The sequence below is a fragment of the Eschrichtius robustus genome, chromosome 14 (genome assembly GCF_028021215.1).
Source record: "Eschrichtius robustus isolate mEscRob2 chromosome 14, mEscRob2.pri, whole genome shotgun sequence".
Taxonomy (NCBI): Eukaryota; Metazoa; Chordata; class Mammalia; order Artiodactyla; family Eschrichtiidae; genus Eschrichtius; species Eschrichtius robustus.
Window position 1 is genome coordinate 92,853,967 of NC_090837.1, and position 24,669 is coordinate 92,878,635.

The 24,669-nt window shown below is 40.6% G+C and overlaps 1 protein-coding gene across 4 annotated transcripts in view; it reads right to left on the reverse strand.

The window, feature by feature from the left end:
- The window catches only part of RTTN (rotatin), a 170,903-nt gene extending 148,329 nt beyond the window's left edge, over window positions 1-22,574 (reverse strand). For 3 of the 4 annotated variants that reach the window (XM_068563430.1, XM_068563432.1, XM_068563429.1), the window contains exons 1-10: window positions 22,528-22,574; window positions 22,000-22,187; window positions 20,958-21,135; window positions 19,194-19,283; window positions 17,008-17,101; window positions 15,514-15,628; window positions 14,403-14,553; window positions 10,889-11,054; window positions 8,443-8,624; window positions 6,076-6,191 (exon numbers count right to left, since the gene is read on the reverse strand). In XM_068563430.1, coding sequence (XP_068419531.1) covers window positions 6,076-6,191; window positions 8,443-8,624; window positions 10,889-11,054; window positions 14,403-14,553; window positions 15,514-15,628; window positions 17,008-17,101; window positions 19,194-19,283; window positions 20,958-21,135; window positions 22,000-22,187; window positions 22,528-22,558 — 1,311 coding nt within the window. In that variant the 5' untranslated portion in view covers window positions 22,559-22,574. The remainder of the gene's footprint in view (window positions 1-6,075; window positions 6,192-8,442; window positions 8,625-10,888; window positions 11,055-14,402; window positions 14,554-15,513; window positions 15,629-17,007; window positions 17,102-19,193; window positions 19,284-20,957; window positions 21,136-21,999; window positions 22,188-22,527) is intronic. The other variant, XM_068563431.1, reaches the window with a different exon arrangement.
- Window positions 22,575-24,669: the final 2,095 nt, after the last annotated feature.

Below are 24,669 nucleotides of genomic sequence, written 5' to 3' on the forward strand. Positions count from 1 at the left end.
TTTAAGACTATGTTCTTTGAGCCCACGGAAATAAAACTAAAAGTTAAAAATTTCAACCAAACGTAGGGCCACCCTCACAAAATTAAAATAGAAAAATTTAATAGCACTTATATTAATAACCAGTGGTACAGAGAAAACAAATTAGAAGCACAGTGACAGTCTTATTACATGGACAGGCAATTCTTCCACCCGGTGCTTCTCCATTAGAATACTTTTTTACATCTACAAACAACCTATCTCTGTTATTCAAGACTAACTTTGACAATTTACAATTTAAATCAATGAACATATTTAAGACCTCAGTATTGCAAGGCTTTTTGTAAAAATCTATTTACTTGTGAAATTGTTTCAAATAACCTTGCTAATTCTAATGATGAATTGACGTACTTCTCAAAATAGTATAAAAAGGAAGTATTAAATACTATAAGAATCAGTCTTGCAGCTTTTTACTATTTCCAACACTTCTTCCAAGCCAAAAAAAAGTGTTTTGTTTTTAATGTTTTAAGAAAAGAAAGGATTTTAAAACAATACTATCTGGTCCACAGTTTTAATTTGCTGGGCTAATGATACTTAAACAGCTGTAAAGTAGTTGATGCAGAAAAAAAAAAAAAAGAGCCAGTTTTCAGAGGATAGTCAAAGTTTTTACAAAATTACAGACTTAAAATATCAGATGAGCAAAATATTCTAAATATTCCCAATAGAACAGAATTTATAGTGCAAACACAATTTCTCCACTATCTGCACAACATAAAACAGGTTTTGGATCTGAAAAGCATCTGAAGTAAGTGACTCTCCCCCATATGCTCCCAGCCTCACACTCCCCACTCCCCTTCCACAAGGCAGCCAATTACTGTTCTGCATGCAAGTCTCACCAGGCACTTCTGTGTTTAAGAGCAAGCTCGTCCTGCCTTCAGAATGACAGCCAAACTACCAGAATGACAGCCAAACTACTCAGCACCTCGTCAAAAGCCTGCTGTGAGCAGACCCCACCTGAACCCTCCAGCCTCTCTCCCACCACACCCACCTCACATTTTATGCTCTGGTTGTCTGCATTCCTCCCAATAGCCCTACCCTTGACCACCAATCAGCACTATTCATTCCTCCCCATCATTCTCTTCCCCTCTGCCAGACAAAAAGCCCTACCTTTACTTTCTTAGCCAAATCGTATTCATAATTTAAACTCAGCTCAGTCATGATTTACAAAAAGCCTTCCCTAAGATTCTTGGCTGGGAGTGTTTTCAAAGCACCCTTGGCACATGAGAAGATACTCAACATTACTAGTCAGAGAAATGCAAATCAGAACAACAGTGAGATATCACCTCACACCTATCAGAATGGCTATCAACAAAAAGACCACTAATACAAATGTTGACAAGGGTGTGGAGAAAAGGGATCCCCTGTCCACTGTTGGTGGGAATGTAAATCGATGCAGCCGCCATAGAAAAAAGCATCAATATTCCTCAAAAAACTAAAAAGAGAATTACTGTATAATCCAACAATTCCACTCCTGGGTTTATATCCAAAAAAATGAAAACACCAATTCAAAGACACGTGCCCCCCAATGTTTATAGCAGCTCTATTTACAATAGCCAGGACATGGAAACAACCTAAGTGACCATCGACAGATGAATGGATAAAGAAGATGTGGCACATATGTACACAAACACACACACACATATACATACAATGGAATATTAATCAGCCATAAAAAAGAATGAAATCTTGCCAATTGTGACAACACAGATGGACCCAGAATGTATTATGCTAAGTGAAATAAGGCAGATAGAGAAAGACAAAAACCGTATGATTTCACTTATATTTGGAATCTAAAAAACAAAACAAATGAACAAACTTAACAAAACAGAAACAGACTCATAGACACAGAGAACGAACAGGTAGCTGCCAGAGGGGAAGGGAGGGGGGGAATGAGTGAAATAGGTGAGAGAGATTAAGAGGTACAAACTGCAAATTTCAAAATAAATGAGTCATGGGGATGAAATGTACAGCATGGGGAATACAGTCAATTTTTTATCTATCTCCCACAAGAGTGAAAAGAATTGCTGCTTATTCATCTTGCACCCCCAGGGCCCAGGGTCGACTAAAAAATTATTCACAACCTAAAAGTTGAGAGTTATGTTTTATTCAGTGGGAATTTTTAGGACTTCAAGCCCGGGAGGCCGCATCTCAAGTAACCCTGAGAGAACTGCTCCGAGGGGGCGAGGTGGGGAGCCAGGATACATGGGAGTTCTGTAACAAAGGGCAGGTAGTCTGAATGTCAAAAGATTACTGCTGGGGCTTCCCTGGTGGCGCAGTGGTTGAGAGTCTGCCTGCCAGTGCAGGGAACACGGGTTCGGGCCCTGATCTGGGAAGATCCCACGTGCCGCGGAGCGACTGGGCCCGTGAGCCACAACTACTGAGCCTGCGTGTCTGGAGCCTGTGCTCCGCAACAAGAGAGGCCGCGGTAGTGAGAGGCCCGCGCATCGCGATGAAGGGTGGCTCCCGCTTGCCGCAACTGGAGAAGGCCCTCGCGCAGAAGCGAAGACCCAACACAGCCAAAAATAAATAATAAATAAATTTAAAAAAAAAAAAAAAATTTAAAAAAAAAGATTACTGCTAATTAAAGAAAACCAGATATCTCAAGTTAAGGAATTTAGCGCTTTTCTGTGTATGGGAAGATGCAAGAGTCTGGGCTCACTGAAATCACTGCAGTCTGATGGTTGCTAGATGGCAGGTATTATTTTCCTTCCTGAGTTTCCTCAGGGCCCACCAGCTCACCATCGGAGGTGGCTGCAATCGCTGATGACTGTGACATCCTTTGTTTACTGATATGGCAGGCAGTATTCCGTTTATCACTAGCATATAATAAGCAAAGAATGTTTGGTGAACTAAAATACCTGTCTCTGGCCTGGCGGCAGTAGCAGGAAAAGCATATGCTAATTAGAGATCCCACTCAGCCAATTATAAATTCACAATCTGGTTCAATTACCCTTCTTGAGCCCTTACTGGATACCAAGCCCTTCTCTCTAGAAACTTTCATAATCCTCTCAACTTCACTTGAACTTCAACCAGCAATTCTTCCAACACGCCTGGAAATCTAAGTTACCAGCTCACAGCAGGTCAGACGGGAATTTAGAAGGAATGAGTCATAAAGAAGGAGAAAAGACTGCTTTTCGTGACATTGAGTGACAGCAGTGACAGAAAGAAGAAAGGCAAAAAACGAACAGAAAACAGCCCCAAGAGTCTGGGGTTATCTGGCATGAGGAAAAGAGCCTTACTCCCGTGAACCTAACTTACCATGTGAATAAGGAAAAAACTAACTTAATTTCATAGGTAAGCAAAAAAGGGATGACATACTTCAGGTCATCCTAACTTTTACAAGTGCTTACCAAAAAAATTTTTTATTTTAACAAAATATAATTTCAGTGAAAATATTTTTTCTTTTATTTACTTCGAGTGAAATAAAAATATTCAATTTATGGAGAAAAAATTTCTTTGACTATGCTTACATAAACTGAGTTATGGAATTCCAGACATGAATGCTATTAGCACTATTTGGAAAGATCTAGGGAATTGATTACATATCTACAGGCATTTAATTACTGAATTGGTCAACATTTATTACTTTGTTCCTTTAATGACACGACAAAAATATACTTCTGCCTTCTGTGTAAACCTCACAAAAGTAGGGACATTAAGGAATTCTACTTAATTGTCTGCTTCTATTAATATATAGTCCAAAGGGATGAGATTTTTCCTAGGAAGCATTTATTCTTTTAAATAAGTAAGTCGAATATAATTTCCAGCAGTACTATTTAACATTTCTAACATACCAATTGGCACTTGCACAACAGATTTAACCTTTAAAGTAAAAATAATTCATTGAATCATAAAAGATCAGCAGCCAAAAGTTAAAAATGAATGACTAACTTTTACAGATAAATGTTCTGGCCAAGAAACTTGAGCTATTTTAAGAAGCAACTGATAAAACATTCTTCACACTTCTCAAGGAAAACTCACTTGTTGAAAACCTTCAATATGTGAAAATCTTCTAAAAGTACTACAGAATAATGTGATAACCTTAAGGACTAACGGAAAACTAAGATTAAGAACTATTATCCCTATTTTATAAATAAATTGTAGGACTTGAAACAATATATTACACCTACTGTAAAATGTTTCAGTTGTGTTTCTTTTCAAAAGATTTGTGTAGATAAAAAAAATTGGGGGAGGGCTTCCCTGGTGGCGCAGGGGTTAAGAATCCACCTGCCAATGCAGGGGACACGGGTTCAAGCCCTGGTCCGGGAAGATCCCACATGCCGCGGAGCAACTAAGCCCGTGCGCCACAACTACTGAGCCTGTGCTCTAGAGCCCGCAAACCACAACTACTGAAGCCCATGTGCCACAACTACTGAAGCTTGCACGCCTAGAGCCCGTGCTCTGCAACAAGAGAAGCCACCGCAATGAGAAGCCCGCACACCACAACGAAGAGTAGCCCCCCCTCGCCACAACTAGAGAAAGCCCGTGCACAGCAACGAAGACCCAATGCAGCCAAAAATAAATTAATTAATTTTTAAAAATGCACATTACTCATTTCACATAATTTTTGTTAGCAATTATGTCTATCCATATGTTTATTGAGTGAATAAATACACAATGAAGCACTCGCAGCCTGTAAAAAAGAATGAAGATCTCCACATATGAACGTGGAATAATCTCCATGCCTACATTTACATCCATCCATCTATCCAGGATGCATTCTTTTCTCTTCCAGTTTTACTGAGATATAGTTAACATATAGTACTGTATAAGTTTAAAGTGCAGAGCTTAATGATTTGACTTACATACATCATGAAATGATGACCACATTAAGTTTGGTGAACATCCATTATCTCATATAGAAACAAAATTAGAGAAATAGAAAAAAAGTTTTCTTTCCTTGTGATGAGACCCTCAGGATTTACTCTCTTAGCAATTTTCATACATAACACACAGCAGTTGTGCATTACATCCTAGTACTTATTCATCTTAAAACTGGAAATCTGTACCTTTGATCACCTTCATTCAATTCCCCCTCTCCCCACTTCCCACCTCTGTTAATCACAAATCTGATCCTTTTTTTCTCTGAGTTCGTTTCTTTGCTTGTTTTTGAAGAATAACTGACTTACACAACATAGTGATTCAATATTTCTATACATAATGGTCACAACAATAAGTCTAATTACTATACAGGATTTACTCTTACGTTGTAAAAACAAGGTATGAAACTGTATATGATATACCACCTTTTACGTAAGATGTGAGAGGGGGAATAAGAATCTACGTACTTATTTTCTTACATTTGCAAAAACTAAAATAAAAATGGAAAAAATAAACTAGAAAACAGGATGGCTGGGAGACATCCCTGAGTTACATTTTTATGAAGAGAAAACAATTCCCAAAAATGAAAACAAATGGAAACAAAAATCTAACTGTATACTGAATTGGTAACAGAGAAAATAATTCTTTTGAGTGACTTTAAGGCACAGAATTTTGCCTCTATATACTTAGTGAGATTTAGTCTAAGTCAAAAAGAACTGCAAGAAAATCTTGAACTTTATTAGTTATTGACCACAGTGATACTAATACTGCTGCTGTGAAATTACTTACTTTTATGCTGAAGGTTAAAACTAATAAGCAATTATGTTGATGTTGCTAAGAATCTATGAAGGACAATAAAGTCCAAGCAAAGAAATACAAGTTTAAACTCAGAAGCAGCAGTCTGAATTCATGAGTTTTTTTTAAATACAGATTTCCTAGTTCTATTACTGAAGGGAAAGAATGATATCACTGTAACTGCAAGCAGCCCTAATAGCCTGTTTCTGGTCTTGATATACATTTCCTCCACTAAAAGTAACCAGAATCTCTGGAGAAATGGCCTATTCCAGACTACGCACAAAATAAGCCTGGGATCTACTGCGTCTAAAACAAAGAAAGTTTTCAAAGACTAATGAGACAATGAAACCAGCTTAAAAGGACCAAGATAAAATAAAATACTGATATTATTACCCACATCCTAAGGAAAACCTTGATTCTCACCATATCTATAGCAAAAAGACTGCTGTCATCCCAGATATCTGCTGAAATCGCTTCACCAATAAGTACCATATCCTCTGCAAGCAATTCCAGAACTCTTATTATCATTTGTCTACTACCTAGGAATACAAATAGGAGAGAGAGAGAAGAAAAAAAAGTTAATTCAAATAAAGCTGAATATCATATTTCTCAATCCTCTGATTAGCTAATGCTCCCAAATTCCTATTTCTCTTTTTATTTTTATTTTTTGATGTTTTTAGAATTGTTTAAAAGAGACGAATAGGGAAGTCACAATATACAATCACCATTAGACTTCTGTTTCGATCATAACACTATTTACAAAAAATCAAATGTGCTCATAAGTGGGAAAGATGCTCAGGAAGAGTATAACAATAATCTAACTAAAAGCACTGTGAGATAGATTAAAATAACTTTTCAGATTCAGAGACCATCCATGTTACATGTAATAGGTGACAAAGCACAGGTTTAGTTGAGAAGATGCAGTCTAATAAATTCCCCACTTAGGACTAGAAGGCTTAAGCCTTGTCATGAATTAGTAGTTTCCTACACAGGAGTTGCCTGGGAAACCTACACTCACCTTAAACTCTAAAAACATTCCGGAGGAAACTGTGCTGTCAGAGTCACACCCACCTGAGCAATCTCCCTTCTCCACAGAGATAGAATAACAAAGGAATTCCACCACCCATAATTCTAAGTAAGGTGAATGTTCAATCAAGACTTTCCTGTCCCACATACCAAAGGTCAATTTCTAATGAATAAAAGTAAAACAAACTACCAGAGCATAAGGGTCTAGATTAATTGTTTCATGAGAACAGCTGGAGCAAATTCTCTTAGAAATCTCTTACGACGCTGAACAAATGCAAATTATGCAATAATTTTCCACAAAAGGGCAAGAGAACATTTAGAAAATCTTATGTACCATGATACAGCTCTATAATTATCAATCTGACTTTTTACAGCAAATTAAGAAAAGGTTAAATGCAAAATCATTAAATCTAAAACTGTTCTCCTCAGTACACCACGCAGACAAACATATACACTTGATGATGCCGAAGTTCAGATCTTCCTTCATGTCACATTATTAGTACATGAATTAATATGTATTCCTCACTCCTGGAAGCAGAGTTCCTCAGTCAGTGAGAAGTTAAGGTACAGAGTTTTCTTCAGAATAAAAAAAATTGTTAATGTTCCCAAATATACACCTACCTCCTGCCTTCTTCCCTATCACTTCCAAGCAGGCGAAAAATAGCCATAGGACTTAAAGAACCATCAGCATGGGATAGATTTTTTACTCAGCCAGTATAAACCAAAAAAAGCAAAACTTGTTTATCTTGTATTTATATTTTGACAAGTTTATCAACTACTTAAAATGTATATATTTGGAGAATAAAAATCATTATTTATCCCAAACCTTTCTTTACCTTGCAAAATTCATGGACTTTGGTCTCAGAACCGTAGTTCAAGCCTCTGTTCTTCACTGTTTGACTTCGGATAAGTTTCTAAAGCACTCTAAACCTCAGCTTCCTCATTGTAAAACAGGGAGAAAAGCAGTAATCACCACTAAGGGGTGTATGAAACGGGTCGGTGTGAGGCGTGCACAGAATAATGTGCACAAGAGCACATCCGGCAGCCGAGCACAGCAGCTACTCAGTGCGCGGTAACTTGTTTGATTACTAGACTCTGTCGGACATCGGCCATGTTGTTATCCTTCTCATCGCTCTCCACTGAAAGCACAGCTACATGCCAGTGTATACTGCAGTACATCTTTGCAAACTTACCCAGCACATCTGAGAGAAAAGGTAACTCCAGAACGTTTGGGTTTTCTGAGTTTTGTTTTGTTTTTTGAGAAAAAGAAATTACTGCAAAGGTACAAATCCAGTGTTGGGTTTGTTATGGTTTTTAACATGTTTCATAGCTCACGTAAAAATTGAGTAGGAGGAGTGAACAACTGAAAGCAACTCAAAAAATTTCTAAAGAGCAAAAGCCAAAGAGTTTTTTATTCTGGTCTATTCATGCCAGTCCATCTTCTCTAACGCACTCCAGTTGCATTGTTTTTTCAGTGCTTACCTTTAAAATAGCCACACACAAATGGAAGTCTGTGCAATAAAAGACCAGAAATGGAAGGGGATACTCTATCTGAACAGTGCTCCGTGGCATTCACGTTTAATTAAGAGATAATAAAGACCTTACTAAGTTCTTAGGAATTCGTACCCCAAAAGATAAGTAAATCCAGATTTTAAAGGTCCTAAGACAGATAGAAAGCAAAAATGAGAAAAATTAGAGTCCTAGAAAATAGACAAAACAAACACAAAGCATACAAAAGGAACTCTAACTTCAAGGACAACCAACCTGTTCTCAAGAGAGGAACGGCAGACTCCAGGATGGAGACGCAGAGCTGGGGCAGGCTCAGCTGCTGGAACCGCAGCTCTAGCGTGTCCTCAGCCTCCAGCTCTGGCAGGTCCAGGTGCACCATGTCCAAAGGGGAAGGGATGGAGACCCTTGAGTTGACATGAGCGTGACTACTACTTCCACTGTAAAGCAGACAAGGATAATAATAAACCTTGAGTATGGAAACAGCCCACAAACAGATTTACTGCATAGCTGCTGCCTGGCATATTAGGAGACTCATACTGTGCCCAATTATATTGCTCCATGAAACAATTCTGGTCAGATTTACAGCAACCTTGACAAATTTATGAGATCAAATTCCATAAAGATGGCTCAAAATTGTAAGTGAAACCAAGAATGCTTTTTTTATACGTTGCTTTTCAAACTGATGTTCTCCAAACGTGTCAACATTGCTATAGCAGCAATCGACATGAACACTGATAACCCATCCATTTCTAAAGGAAAGCAAACAGATTCATAGCAAAGTTCTTCCGTAACTTATAAAGGCAAAACTAAATAGTTCGTATGGTTTCCTAGATTTTCTGTGATTTTCACCAAATGTTCTAAGTAAGCCAATGTTAGCAACTGAAGAATGCTAGAAAATGCCAGAAAAACATGATGAGAAATGGATTACTTTATGTAGTACAGTCAACATCATATGATTTTGAAAATGTACCCCAGAATGGAACATCCCTTCTTGGCTTTTTTATAAAAAAAATTTTACCTTGGGTGTAAAGGAGTGGGGTGGGGATAAAAGTGCTATAGAAAGGTTTGGACTTCACATTTACAAAGCACCTCAAAATGTTGACTTTTGATGTTATCCACAATTGAAGCTGAATCACAGAGATGCACTAACACTACTGAACATGTAAAACTCCCAAATTTTAATACATTTTGTCATTTCTTCAATTCCAATATACCAAGCATCCCAAAATATGGAAATGAGCTGGGCTTCTCTCAAACTCTGAAAGGGCCCAGGAGGACGTTCACCCAGGAGTGAAAATCTACAAGCACGTAGCACAGTAGATACAGCTCAGAGAATGAGGTAAAGAGAAAAACCATGCCTGATCAACACCAGCTACCTTGTAGGATAAGGAGCACAGGCTCTCGGACCATACTGTCCAAACCCCTGCCCTGCTCTTTACCAATTGTATAAACTGGGGTTTGGCTCCCAGCCTCTCCAAACCTCAGGCTTTTCTATCAAATGATGATAATAATAATACCAATCCTATTATAGGACTGTTATGAGGACGACCACAGGAGGCAAAGCACATGAAGCACTTGACGTAACACCACACACACAGCAAGCCTCAGTCAGTGTTAGCCTGGAGCAGCAGTAGCCATGTCACAAGAAAAAAATCAAGCCAACAGACAAGTGCTGGTCTCACTGAGCATTTAGCAGAATGACACTAAAGAAAAGACTTAAAAAGAGCTTTTTAAGAGCTTCTCTGGTGACGCAGTGGTTAAGGATCTGCCTGCCAACGCAGGGGACGTGGGTTCGACCCCTGGTCCGAGAAGATCCCACATGCCGCGGAGCAACAAAGCCCGTGCGCCACAACTACTGAGCCTGTGTGCCACAACTACTGAAGCCCACGCAACTAGAGCCCATGCTCCAGAACAAGAGAAGCCACCGCAATGAGAAGCCCGCACACCACAACAAAAAGTAGCCCCCACTGGCCGCAACAAGAGAAAGCCCACGCACAGCAATGAAGACCCAACACGGCCAAAAATAAATAAAAATAAAATAAATAAATTTTTTAAAAGAAGAGGTTTTAAGATGCTTGTAGCCTAAGGATGAGGTAACACACAAGTACCATGCCAATCCCTTTAAGAAAACTAGATATATAAAAATCTTTCTTTACACTAACAAATAAAATACCATAAACTGTGCACCTTGAAGGGGACTTTGTTTTATAGATTCTCCAATCATTCCCTTTAATAGTAAACACCAACGCATTTAAATTATGATTAAACTTACAAAAATGGGCTTAAAATGTTATCAAAAAGTATCTAACATTTAAAACTATGCTTTTAAACTAGATCACACTCCATTTGTGGCTGCTAAAAACAATTTAGTGGGTCAGAATCACCATTTTTTTGATGAAATAGAAATGCACTGTGTAACACAGAATGAGAGAACAATTTTGTGAACATGTTGTTTCAGTGGACACACACAGATGCACACGCACACATACACAGAGTATATGTCTGTGTACTGAGTACCGAGTTGTAGTATAATACTTATTTCTTACTGGGGATCATGGTCAAAAAAGTATGAAAGTCACTGGTTTAACACAAGGCCAACACCTGTGTTAATGTTTCAAAAGAAAAGACGAAAGAGCAAAACAACAATCTCCCTCTAAAACTGAAACACACACACAAGTTAACCTGGCTTTCCTACAGTCACCTGGAAGACACGGCGTCCCAATCCTGGCCGTCTCCTCTGGGTCGCTGGCCTGTGCGTCCCACCACAGAAGGCCGAGGGCTGCTGCTTCCTGGAGAAGGATTCTGGGAATGATGAGTGACTCTTGCTTCATGACAATAAGACAGAGAAGAATTTTGGGAAACTGTATCTGGGGGGAAAAAAAAAGAATAAAAGTATTCCTTGGTAGAGACAGATTACTGATTATGTAGTTCTTGTCATTCTTCAGAAAAAAAAAATTAACAAAATTAAGATAGCAGAAATGCTTCTATGAGGTAAAAGTAAAAGTCAACCTTTTCTGCAATACTCCCTTAGCACATTTAGGTTCATGTCTAATTGACCTGATTACACGGAACCTTTCAGCCAACAGTGTTCACTTACAACATTAGAGACCGAATCATGCACTCTCCCGCTTAAAACACTACCAGAGACCCTACCTCAAACCTTGTGCAAAAATTAACTCAAAATGGATCGACAACCTAAATATGAGTTAAAACCATAAAGCTCTTAGCGGAAAACATAGGGGTGGATCCTCACGACCTTGTATTTGGCAATGAATTTTTAGATATGACACCAAAAACACAAACAACCAAAGAAAACAGAGATAAACTGGACTTCAACAAAATTTAAAACTTTCATGCATCAAAGGACATTAACAAGAAAGTAACAACCGGGATTTCCCTGGTGGCCCAGTGGTAAAGAATCTGCCTTACAATGCAGGGGACGCAGGTTCGACCCCTAGTCCAGGAGCTAAGATCCCACATGCCGTGGGGAAACTAAGCCACACGCCACGACTACTGAGCTCGCGCGCCTCAACTAGAGAGCCTGTGTGCCACAAACTACAGAGCCCACGGGCCCTGGAGCCCACGCACCACTGCTAGAGAGAGAAAACCTGCACGCCACAACTAAAGAGAAGCCTGCGCACCACAACAAAAGATCCCGCATGCCTCAACGAAGATCCCGTGTGCCTCGCCGAAGACCTGACACACCCAAAGATAAATAAAGTAAATAAATAATAAATAGATCTTTAAAAAAAAAAAAAAACAAAGTAACAACCTACAGAATGGGAGAAAATATCTGCAAATCATATACCTGATAAGGATTTAGTATCCAGGATATATAAATAACTCCCAAAACTCAACAATGAAAAACAAGAAGTCAACCATCCCAATTTAACAACGGGCAAAAAACTTTAATAGACATTTCTCCAAAGATATACGAATGGCCAGTAAACACATGAAAAGTCACTAGAGAATCAGTAGTCATTAGGGAAATGCAAATCAAAATCACAACGAGATACCACCTCACACCTACTAGGAGGACTACGGTTACAAAAAAGAAAGAAAAAGAAAAAAGTTTTGGCGAGGCTGTGGCGAAACTGGAAGCCTCACACGCTGCTGGTGGGAATGTCAAACGGCGCAGCCGCCGTGGGACACGTTTGGCGGTCCCTCAGAAAGCTAAACGTAGAATCAACATATGGCCCAGCGGTTCTGCTCTGGTATGCACCCAAAGAATCGATAGCAGAGGCTCGAACGGATATGCCAGCGTTCACTGCAGCATCACTCGTAACAGTCAAAAAGCGAGAACAAGCCCCACGTCCACCAACAGCAGAATACATAAATACAATGTGGCGTGTACATACAGTGGAACGTCATTCGGCCGTAAAAATGAAGTTCTGACACGTGCTACAACATAGGTGAACTTTGAAAACATTACGCTAAGTGAGATAAGCCAGATGAATACTGTACAATCCCACTCTCTGTCTAGGTCCCTAGACAGAAAATAGACGAGAGATTACCGGGGGCTGCAGAGGGAAGGGGAAATGGGGAGCGCTGCTTAATGGTTACAGAGCTTCCACTTAGGATGATGACAAAGGTCTGGAAACAGATGATGGTGAGGCTCGCACAATACTGGGAATATACTGACCAAATCCTTACAAAGGTCTGCCAGGGCCATTGCACCCTGGCCCCGGGCCACCTCTCCGACCTCACCCCATTCCCCTCTCTGTACCCCCAACCCGCTCACTACGCTCCCCTCACACCAGCCTGATTTTCGTTCCTCAAGCGTGTGGCCCTCAGGGCTGAGACCTCTGACCTCCCTGCAACACTCTCCCTGCCGCTCTTCAAGCAGAGGTCCCTTCCCACCCTTCAGCTCGCCTCCTGTCAGATCCCTTCCCTGACCATCCTGTCCGAGAAAGCCACATCTCCGGTCACATTCTGTCACATCACCCCTCTAATTCCCTTTGAGCACTTCATATCTAAAAACTTGTTTGTTTACTACCTGTCCCAACCTTCTACAATACAAGCTCATAGAGGCGGGGACCTTATCTGTTTTGTTCAGTGTTATACCCCTTAGAGTATCGGTTGGCACAGAGTAGGTGATAAATAAATATTTATTTAATACATGAATAAGTCTTCTGATTTATCCACTATTTTTACCCACATTATAACTCTTTTTCTGATGAAATATGGGGTACCCACAAGCTCTCAAGAATGTTAATGAGGAAACCCCATGCCCCCTGAGGTCTATAATAAAGCTAACATAAAGGATAAGTATTCAAGTAGCACAGGATCAGTAAAACTCTCAACAAAATAGGGCTGAACTATGAAGCAGGATGACAAATCACTGTAATTTAATATTCGACTTTCAATATATATTGTATTATATAATTGCATAGAAATCCTAAATTGTAAATGCTAGTTTGACAAGGCCAGCCTAGTACTCTATTTGGCCATTAAGTGGTGCTTTTTCCCTGAAAAGCTATCATATAATATCTGCCTACATCACAAGTTGCATAAAAATAGTTTTCATAGGGCTTCCCTGGTGGCGCAGTGGTTGAGAATCTGCCTGCCAATTCAGGGGACACGGGTTCGAGCCCTGGTCTGGGAAGATCCCACATGCCGCGGAGCAACTAGGCCCGTGAGCCACAACTACTGAGCCTGCGTGTCTGGAGCCTGTGCTCCGCAACAAGAGAGGCCGCGATAGTGAGAGGCCCGCGCACTGCGATGAAGAGTGGCCCCCGCTTGCCCCAACGAGAGAAAGCCCTCGCACAGAAATGAAGACCCAACACAGCCAAAAATAAATAATAAATAAATAATAAATAAAAATTTAAAAAAAAAAATAGTTTTCATAAAATACAAATAGGTATTTTTCAAACCAAACAATTTCTTAACACAACATATAACTTGCTAAAATGCCCAAAGTCCCACATGAATAGCTGGACTCAGAATCCTGGTCCTTAGCTCCCAACAACACTCAGCATATGTGGGAGAAAAACACCTTGCAAATGTCTCTTATCAAAAAAAAAGAGGATGGGATCAGGAGTGCTTCTGTCATTCATACAGTTTGTTTTCAAAGATTATAATTTGATTACATTTAGGAATGGGGAATTTATGTTGTGAAAATGTATACACAATAACCCTGACAGTAAATATAATGGGGAGTTCTTGGAAGAACTACAAATACCACCAGTGACCAAGGAATATATAAACATAAATACCTTGTTTACTAGAGAAAAAACTTGGATCTCGGTGAAAGTTAAGTCTGTTTCTTAAATACGTGCACAGCTGCTGCAAGCAGGACACTGATTGCAACGCCAGGCGATGTTTTCCATCTCCTCCAAAGGCCAGTTTCAACAGAGATAAAAGGCTCTGAAATAAAGAAGAGCGATGAAAATGATGGAGGGAAAAAAGTGCTCGACTTTCAAAGAAGGATGTGGAGTTTAAGTGAGGTTAAATGAACAGTCAAAGCAATTAAGATAAGGTGCAAATATTAATAAAACATAAGAAACAGAAACAGGCAAAAATGACTTGGCATAATGCAGGAAGATGGGTCAAAGTAAGATAAAATTTAAATACAACAGTCAGCGTTTCTCATATCTGAACTGTTAGTTGAGTACCTATCGTGAAGAACACAGGAATTATTCCCCATTCAGGACATTAAGTTACACGGTACTTTTTAAAAACCAAAACAAGCCTTTTACATCTCAAACAACTAAATCATTTTGCATGTTTTGATAATTTACAGCTTTCCCTCTGCTATCACTCACAGCTGGGACAGTATGAAGTAATAGCTGCCACTCACTGGCACCCATCTCAGCCCCGTGACTGCGCAGCAAGGGTACCAAGCCTTACCAGATGCCGTGGACACACCACAATCCCAGCCCGGGATCCCAGGCTCTCTACTGTACACGTATGCAATAAACTGCACTGCAAAGAATCCACCTACATTGCTCACCTCTGCCACATTTCCACAGCAGCCAGCACCGTGCCTTAAACACCTGGATACCCAAAGTGATGCAATTCTAACTATTAAGACCGGTCACTGCTGCCCAACCTCAGCTTCCCAGGTCTAGTCTCCCCACGTGATCCATAAACGGTAAGCTCAAGGTCATCAAACTGGACTGCATGTGTCAAATGAGACTACTTCCTATCACGAGAACCACCACCATCTAAGTAAGTTAAAGAGTAAGTGGTCTAAATAACCAAATACTTCATTATTTAAATATGGTAGTGCAAATTTCCTTCCCAAGGACTCCTACTTTGCAAAATGTGTTTCACTGCAAAAAGTTCCCTGTTTCAAAATCTAAAACTATTACAGAGGAAACGCACCTGAACAATTTTTGGCCTTTGAAGGAAAATCTCAGCAGGAAAATCTTGCATGATAACATCTTTCAACAGTTCACAAGTGTTCCAGATTAAAGTGTGGTTACTACTTCTTAAAGAGCTACAAAATATACAAAATACAGTATTATTTATTTTTAAAAAGAATTTACCTATACCAGATTCTAAGTAACCTATTCACAATCCTTCAGGTCTCAGCCAAGACATCTTGCCCTGGGAAGCCTTCCCAAATCTCCTCCCTAATCAGTGAACAACCCTGGGGTAGGTGTGTTCTTTCATGTGCCCATAATCTGTGCTACGGTAACTGCCTGTTGACTTCGTAGCCCCACTAGACCCTCCTCAAGAGCAGGGACTACACAGTATCCCCCACTGTATACCCAAAGACTATCACAGTGCCACGAAAGGAGATCAGTGAAATCTGCTAAGTGAATCAGGAAATAAGACAGAGGAGATTACAAGTACAGAGTACTTATGTACTTAAGTACAGAGTTAAATTCCAGGAATTAGATTCCTTACTGCTCTTCCCTACTCGAGGGGAATGAAGCTGGTGCCCCTCTCTTACCTCATGGAGAGGACACCTCTCAACTTCTCTGACAATATCTGCCCTCCTAGGGGTGTGGCAGTTGTTCACCTCTCACCCCAAGAAACCAAACCTGCTCTCAGCCCAGCTCCACTCCACCCACAGTTCACCAGCCACAGGTGCCCACTAGAGACCATACCTCCTCCTTAGCAACCGACTCAGAACTGACAGATCAGCACCACCCCTGCCCCATCCCCGTGTGCATGCTACCTCTTCAATATGTTACTCCAAGAGAATCTACTGAGGCCCATCAGTAAAAAGGGCCATCATCAAAAGTCATTTAATAGCATCCCCCTGTATTGGGCCCTAACTCTAGAAGTTGGCCTTTATTTTTCAGATTCTCACCAAAAAAAGGCAGACAACTCATTTGATGTGGCATTCACTGAAATTACGTTTCAGCAAAAAGTGAAACTAGACATGAAAACAGTCTCCAAACTTCTAGATATTTGCTATCTACTTTTGGGGGTGATGACCAAATAAAATCCAATACATCAGATCAGATCAGTGGTCCCCAACCTTCTCCTAACAGAGTCCATGTTTTGAAATATACTGTCTACTAAAAAGACTGCATTTATGCTTAATTTCTCCATTTTTATTCACCAAGGGCCTAAGCAATGGCCAAGGCAATCTGGTCAGTAAGAGATGACTCGTATCACCAAGGAGTGCACAGGATTCCAAGCACAAAAAAGAAACTTGATGTGAAGCCTGATTAAAGGCAAATAGGAACTTTCTGGCTTGTTTTTTGAAATACAGAAAATCATTCATATATTCCCATTGCTACCTATCACAGCCACTCAGTATCTTTTTTCCTGATGAAAATGTACAGTAATAACTCTCAGACTTCATGGCTATAAATATCAATACCAAAAGCCAAAACACCTGAAATACATCAGGTACCGTACCTTTCATTAGAGGAGAGAACATGCCTATCAGCTGTGGTCAGGGGGAGCCAAGGGAAGGTAGAAAACTTCAAACACTTCGCGGTCGGATTTGCTGCTAATGGAAGAGCAAAACTTAAGGCATCAAAGGAGACAATGTTGACAGATTCACAATGTTCAGAATAAGGCTTCACCTTTAAAACAAGTCCTCAAATAAAGTCACAGTTTACAGTACCCTAAAATATACCAAAAAGATCAGCTGCAAATTTGTTCCCTCACAGAATAAATAACAGAGATCTCTTTTCATAATTTAAACAGAACTCATATATTATTATTAGAAGGGCATTAAACACAAACCAATATTGAATGACATTTAGAGCATCAATTAAATTTTCTATTTCACCATGTGGCTAACCAGAACATAGAGCATAAACAAAAAAGGAACTGGCATTTGGAGATCTCTAACTGTAGAAATTAAAAATGATATAAATGTAATCATATACTGTATTTAATTAGTCATGTTCAAATATCCTAAATCGTGTTAGATATTTAAACCTCTTTGAAGATGACTTGAAGACCATAAGATTAAAGATCAAATATCAGTGCTCAGACAAGATTAAAAGAGATCCGAGAAACCGAGCGCAATTTCATATTACCCTCCTTCAAATTATTTTTAAACACATGGTGTACGGGTTAAGGTGGCAACACATAAGCCCTTCCAAATGGCCAATAGTCTTTCTGCCAAATGCTCTGAAAAGAGCATGGAATTGTTAAATTCAGATAATAGTATTATTAAATTCTCAAACATAGCAGTTGCTTCCTTCAAAAGTGCTAACATAAAAGCAGGGTTTACTTTCTAAGGGAAAAACAAGAGGTGGGTGGAGGGAAGGACAGGCTTATACTGCACACATAAAGATGTGTCCAAAATAAGCCACACCATCAATCCACAAACTGCAACTCACATAAAAATATGTTACCATCTCAATCTTCCTGAATGTTTCAACCGCTTCACTCAAATACCCATGATTCCCAGCCCTGGAGACACTCCCTTCAGATGTCTCCCTTCAGCTGCCCCTCGTTGTCACTCAGTTAAGCCTCTCAGCCACAAACACAAAGAACTACCATGTCAAAACCAAAGCTCCCTATAACCCTAACAAAACTTTTCCAGAAAGGAAAGGTAAAGTATTTTAACAGCTGAACAAGTTTTCTGTTCTTTCTTATGCTGTACTCAACCTGAGAGTTTCTACAAAATCGTTTTTATAACAGAGGGCTTCCAAACTGAGTTAAATTGGATGCCTGACGTCCGCAGATATATCCTTGGAAGCAGCCTTTTCATTTCAACTATGCAGGCAGTAAGAGGTGAAGTACATGCTTACTTAACCATGCCCTAACTGTGTCACCTAGTACAAAGGTTTTATCCTTTCTAAGCCCCAGGGTTCTCATCAGTAAGATGGGGTTAATAACAATATCAACCTCACTGGGACTCCATGAAGATTCATTCATTCATTCAAGAAATACATACTGAGTGCCTAACAGTGCCTATTTCTGGCACTGTTCCCCACACCCACACAGGATAAAGCACTATTTGCAGCTGTCATTAAGTTTATAATGAGGGAGACAAACAGAAAATAAATGAATACATAATTTAATAAATACATATAGGAAGAAAACCAAATGTAGATAAAAAGTGATCACTGGCTAGAGTCCTCGGGAAGGTCTCTTTGAGGAGGCATCATATGACCGACCAGAGACCAGACGCAAAAAGACCTGGATGAGATTCCCGAGAGAGGCTCTAAATCAGAACTCTTCAGTCAACTGAATGTTGGAATAAAGATAAATGAGGAAACAAATTTGATCCTGAGCCTCTGGCTTGAGTCACTGGGTCGACAGCACCGCTTAGTGAGCTGGAGAATTAATGAGGTGGCGTGTACAGTGCACCGCTCAGCTCTTGACAAAGACTCCCGGCTCGATAAGCACCAAGCACCATGGCCACCGTTACCACTGCCTAGAGAGCTGGTCAAAGGCACTTAGAATAACATAAAGTTTCACCATTTAGACTCTATATCCTAACCTAACTTGAGGGAAGAAACACTCAGTTTGGTGCTTAACCATTTAAGTCTGACCACAATATGTCTTCACAACAACGAGGGAAAGTACATTAATTTCCAATTTCCCAGGTAGACAGGACCTACATCCCTGTAGATACACACCCACAGGTCTTGGAGGCACTTCCATCTGCTGGAAAGTACTTTTGTCTTGAGGAAAATATCCCGTTAAGGTTTCAGGTTGCTGTGGCAATTCTGAAAAGAAAATATATATTACTGTGTTACTGATGCATTATTTGCTGAACGTGAAACTTGCTCTTTTCAAATATAAACAGTTTATCTTAAGTTTTTGAATCACTTTAAAAACTAAAAAAATAATCCAGTTATGGTTCTCTGAATAATCTGTCCTCCTAAAGAGGAAAAAAACGTGGATGCCGAGTCAATTTCGAATTGAGGGTTTTTTTTCTCTCTCTTTTACCGTTATGTAACTACAATTATTTCTTAGAATGAAAACATCCACAATGTACATAAAGAATCTGTTACCAGGTATTTATTCAAGAACTGTTCATCTCAGCTTCTTAGTCCATCTCTCTCCTCTCCCTTACTCTACATATTTCCTGATCACTTCAATTTTCATGTTTTTTAAGAAAAAGTTGTCAAAAGCAAGAGTCAGACACTATCTTTCAATAACTCTGACGATCCCCTATCATACATGATTACATATTCAGCACTTCAGCTGTGATGAGATTGAGAATGAAGAAAAGGCTAAAACCAAATTTTGTAATTTTCTGTTTGAAGTTTTCATGCCAGTAGTTCTAATGTTAATACAGAAAACTAAAAATTAGCCCTAGACCATACCTCTAAACTCACCTGCAAGGAACTAGGTTGAAAATTCATGATTTAAGATTCTACTTTATTTGTTATGGCTTAGACAGAAATTGTAAAATACACTGTTAAAAATCACAATCACACAAGAACTCAGTAAATGGCAGCTGCTATTGTTGTTCCTGTTAACAACAGGACCGAGGGTCACAGCAGTGGCAGTACAGCACTGGCACAGAGAAGAATAGGGTCTAACAGATTAAATGAGCAAGAACACAGTTTTTTATACTTTTACTACTCAATCATATAAATTTCAAGAGCATTTTCTTTCCTTCAAATCAATTTAAATGCTTTCCATGAGCAAGGCACTATGCTGGACATCAAGTAATAACAAGAACAACAAGTAACTGTAGCAGACAAGGATTCTGTGCTTAATATACGCCGGGCCCTACGCTAAGCACCGTCCAGACATTGCCCCACTTAATCCTCACAAAAATCCTGTAAGATGTTCTTGCTGATTGTACCAATTTTTGGATGAGAAAACTAAAGCCTGGAGGGATTAAGTACCTTAGCCAAGGTCACCCAACTAGTGGCAGAACTGGGACTTAAATCCATGTCCCTTTGACTCTGATTTTAGCCAGTATACCATGTGCAGCTCATTTTGATTGGACCCCGTAACAAAATCATGAGCAGGGCAGACATCCTCCCTATATGAGGAACACAGCCCCCAAAACGCAAGTGTAAAATATATAAAACAACGTCTGGCACATAGTAATGAGTGCTCAATGAAAATCTGTTGTTATTGCTAAAAAAATAATCTGTCAAACTAGCCTCAAAAAAAGAAAGTCACTTCATCTTTTATGCCCCGTGACCAAAACAAAAACACGCAAGTACTCTCCTCTCTGTAACATCAGAGGAGGGGAATTAAGATCAAATTCATGTAAGTTAACATAAGAAAAATAAGAGTTGCAGGGGGGAGAGGAGGAGGATTGTTTGTTTTTTTAATCTAAGGTTCCTTTCCTTAGAATTAACCATTAGAACCAATATATTATATTTTAACAGATTGATTGACTGATTGATTTCATAAGAGTGATTCCAAAGAGTTACCAGTTTGACTGGTTTGGTAAGATGCAGAATATAGTTCAGGAACTTCTGAAGGAAGAATAAAAAGTCCATCCAGAATGCCATCAATTTCAGCCTGTAGATTCGGCTCCACATTAGAACGAAGTTTAGATAAGAATTCGACTGCACCAAGGTCAACCAAATGCTGGACTGCTGGGGGATACTGAAATAAGAAAAGGAGTGTCTTGAGAACAACTATAAATACCAAAATCTCTAGACTTTATTTTACAGCAGTCAAAACATGACATTATTTTTGGTATACCAGATGTTCCTTTTTAAAACATAATTTTTGCGGTGATATACATAAGACGCAGATTTACAGAGACGTACGTAAAACATTTAATAACACTTATGAGAGAAAAGCCCAGACACTGAACACTAGAAATGCACACTATCCATTCCTACTTTTACTTATTAAATTGGTTACTTCTCTTCACTGACACTCACTGTATCCTCTTCTATCTCCAATCACTCAAAGGATGCCAAAGTAATAAGTATCCCCTACAACTGCATAGTGATTTACAGTTTGGAAAAGTTAAACCTGCCACTTTGATATTTGACCCTGACAACTAACTACTCTCAAGACAGACTGAGAAACATAAATCTGAAAAACAGATATGGGAAAAACAATTTAACACACTTGTGCCGTTTAGTATCATGGTCTGTAATTTTATCTTTAAATGTGTTCTCTTTTACACAAAGACATCTCATTTTAACATGTAAATAACAGAACCATAATGGAAAACAGAATGACAAGTATTAACCTCCAAAGACGATCCCCCAAATCAGAACATACCTGAACTCAGAAACTGTGTTACTTCAGAACACAGCAGAGACAATGTGAGATTCAACATCACAAATCAGAGAAAAGGAGGATGGAGCATTCATTATATACCCAAATGAATTAAAATTCAACATTCACAGCTGTTTTTTAAAATTTTAATAATTTAAATTTTCAACAAATGCTACAATTAAATGACTACGCAATACTCACTTGTTTGATTATTTTATTTCAAAATGATCCTACCTTAACCAAGCTGTTCAACAGACTCAGAACCTCTTCTTTCATTGGAACGGACGGGAAATTGAACCATTCCAGCAAATGGAGAAAGAGGAGCCTCTCCTGAACCAGATCAGCACAGCAGATTAAACTGTGCTCAATCTTGCAGAGAATATTCTTGAGAGCGCGTGCCCTGATCTCGGCCAGCTGATGACCTGTCAAAGAAGACAGCACAGAGCTATTTCCCGACTCCAAAGAGACGCCCACAGGGAATGTACCCTAAAACTTCGTTATCTACGCTGGGGGCGGGAGCGGGGTGAAGAAGGAAATAAAGAAACCAGTTTTTTCCACACGCAGGACGCTGGTGCGTTCACGACGCGAACTGCGGAGATTACACAAAGTCCGAGGTGGGCCCCCGGGGGCTGCCCTGCCGAAGCCCGGACGAGACAGGAAGCCGTCGCGGGGTGGCCCGACCTCGGAAACGTGACACCGCCATTCTCAGCAAGCGGCCACGACGGATGGGCGACCCGGGAGAGGGGCAACTCAGACTGTTACCCAGTTTCCTGATGAGCCCCGTCAGGACCATCTCGTCCCGCTCAATCAGCCGCCGCCGGAGAATTAAACTGCCGCGCCACAGCGTCCTACCACAATTACTGTCCCCCTAGAAACCCGGCCGGTCCGAAAGCGAGTTCCTCAACGCCTGAGCGAAGGACCCAAAGAGTGAGAGGCATTCCGTGAGCTGTTCCGGTCCCCGCGCCAACAGAGAAGCTTACAGTCTCGCTATAGTGACTACTATGCAGTTCCTAGACACCGGACTCCGTCGTAAGAACTGGAAAGAATGAGAAGTCAAGCAGGGATAGAACGCGTTTTGGCCGCCGTGCACGTCGGGAGTTGTAGTCTTCGCCCGTTCGTGCTCCTCCCGGAATTCCGGACCCGCCACCGCGCCCGCCTGCCTGGGGTTCCGGCGTCCAAGCGCGGGCTGCGGCGCGGGCTGCAGAGGCTCGCGCAGAAGCCCAAGTCGGCCCTGTACCTTCCCTCCGCGAGGGGTTCGTTTATGACCCTGCCAGTCTGAATTCTCACCTCCCAGAACTTTACAACTTAGAGTGCAGCGTTTTGTTAGGATGACCTACCCCGTTCCACCCCTACCTCCCTGCCGTTACTAAATGACTTAACCTCTTTAACTGTGAGATGCACCTGCACAATCAAGCAATGACCTTGGATACCTGGGTTCAGAGTAAACAAGCCGAAAAAGAAATGAGAGCGGCGGCGGGGGGGAATAACTGAACAGGAGAGAAAAAGGGGGCTGTAGAAAGAAAAGGGGGTGAGTAGGAATTTGAATTCGTATGTGAATGCCACTAAAGTTGCCTTTTGCACTGTGATCGGTCTGAACTAATAGAAAAAAATCTAAGCAATGGTAAGAGCAACCACAACAAAACTATATTTGTAAAGTGATTTGCATTTTACTTTTTTTTTTTTTAATTTATTTTTATTTATGGCTGTGTTGGGTCTTCGTTTCTGTGCGAGGGCTTTCTCTAGTTGTGGCAAGCGGGGGCCACTCTTCATCGCGGTGCGCGGGCCTCTCACTATCGCGGCCTCTCTTGTTGCGGAGCACAGGCTCCAGACGCGCAGGCTCAGTAATTGTGGCTCACGGGCCCAGTTGCTCCGCGGCATGTGGGATCTTCCCAGACCAGGGCTCGAACCCGTGTCCCCTGCATTGGCAGGCAGATTCTCAACCACTGCGCCACCAGGGAAGCCCCGATTTGCATTTTAGAGAACATTTTATCTCACGGATTTTTTCATCCCTGGAGAAAGGATGTCAAGGCAGCAATTCCCATTCCTATTTTGCAAAAGAAAAAAAGGGGGGGGGGGGGAAACTACGTAAAATCGGAGAAGTACCTGGCCCGCATCAGCTAATAAGTGGCTGATTGAGGACCCGACCTTATGTTTCTTTGTCCCGTTGTTCGGACTTTGCTGCCTCTACAACTGTGTAGGTAAAAGAGTGGTAACATTTGAGCTGGAGCTTGAGGGATAAGTAGGAGTTTGTTTGCCAGGCAAAGAAATGGAGTAAGGGAATTTCTGCCAAAGAAAACAGTACATGCAAAGGCAAGAATTCAGAGTGAGTCTGTCAAAGTCAGGGAAAATGAGAAAGTGTGTGTGTGGCCAGATTACCTCTGGGAGGAAGAGAAGAAGGGGAAGGGGCAGCTAGCATGCTGGTTGTTCTCCATTTGGCCCTCCAGTGGCTCCTCCCCACTCTGCCAGCCTCTGCAGGTAACTGACTTGTACACAGGAAAAGGCTGCACCACCCAGGCTCCCTGGCCCTCAGGCATCCAGTTGACTGTGGCTAATGGGAGAAACCAGAAGGAAATCAGACGGGGGTAGAAAGAGACTGTGGATATTTAACCAAGACTCTGACAGCCCATACCTAAGCCTGCCTGGCCAAGAGTGTAACAGTGGCTGCCTTGCTCAACCCTAGGACAATAGTTCCTGATGCATAAGTGTCCCAAATGGACCAAAAAACGGAAAGTGTGGAGGCACTTATACCAGCTGAGAAGTATCTGTAGTTATACAGGTATGAAGGATTTAGCTGTGGATTTGAAATGTCAAGGTCAAAAGGCACAAAACAGTTCAGAGGAATAAGAGAAATAATTTTTCAATGATATTTCTAAGTTGAACAGTCTTAGGTGATAATAAACTGAG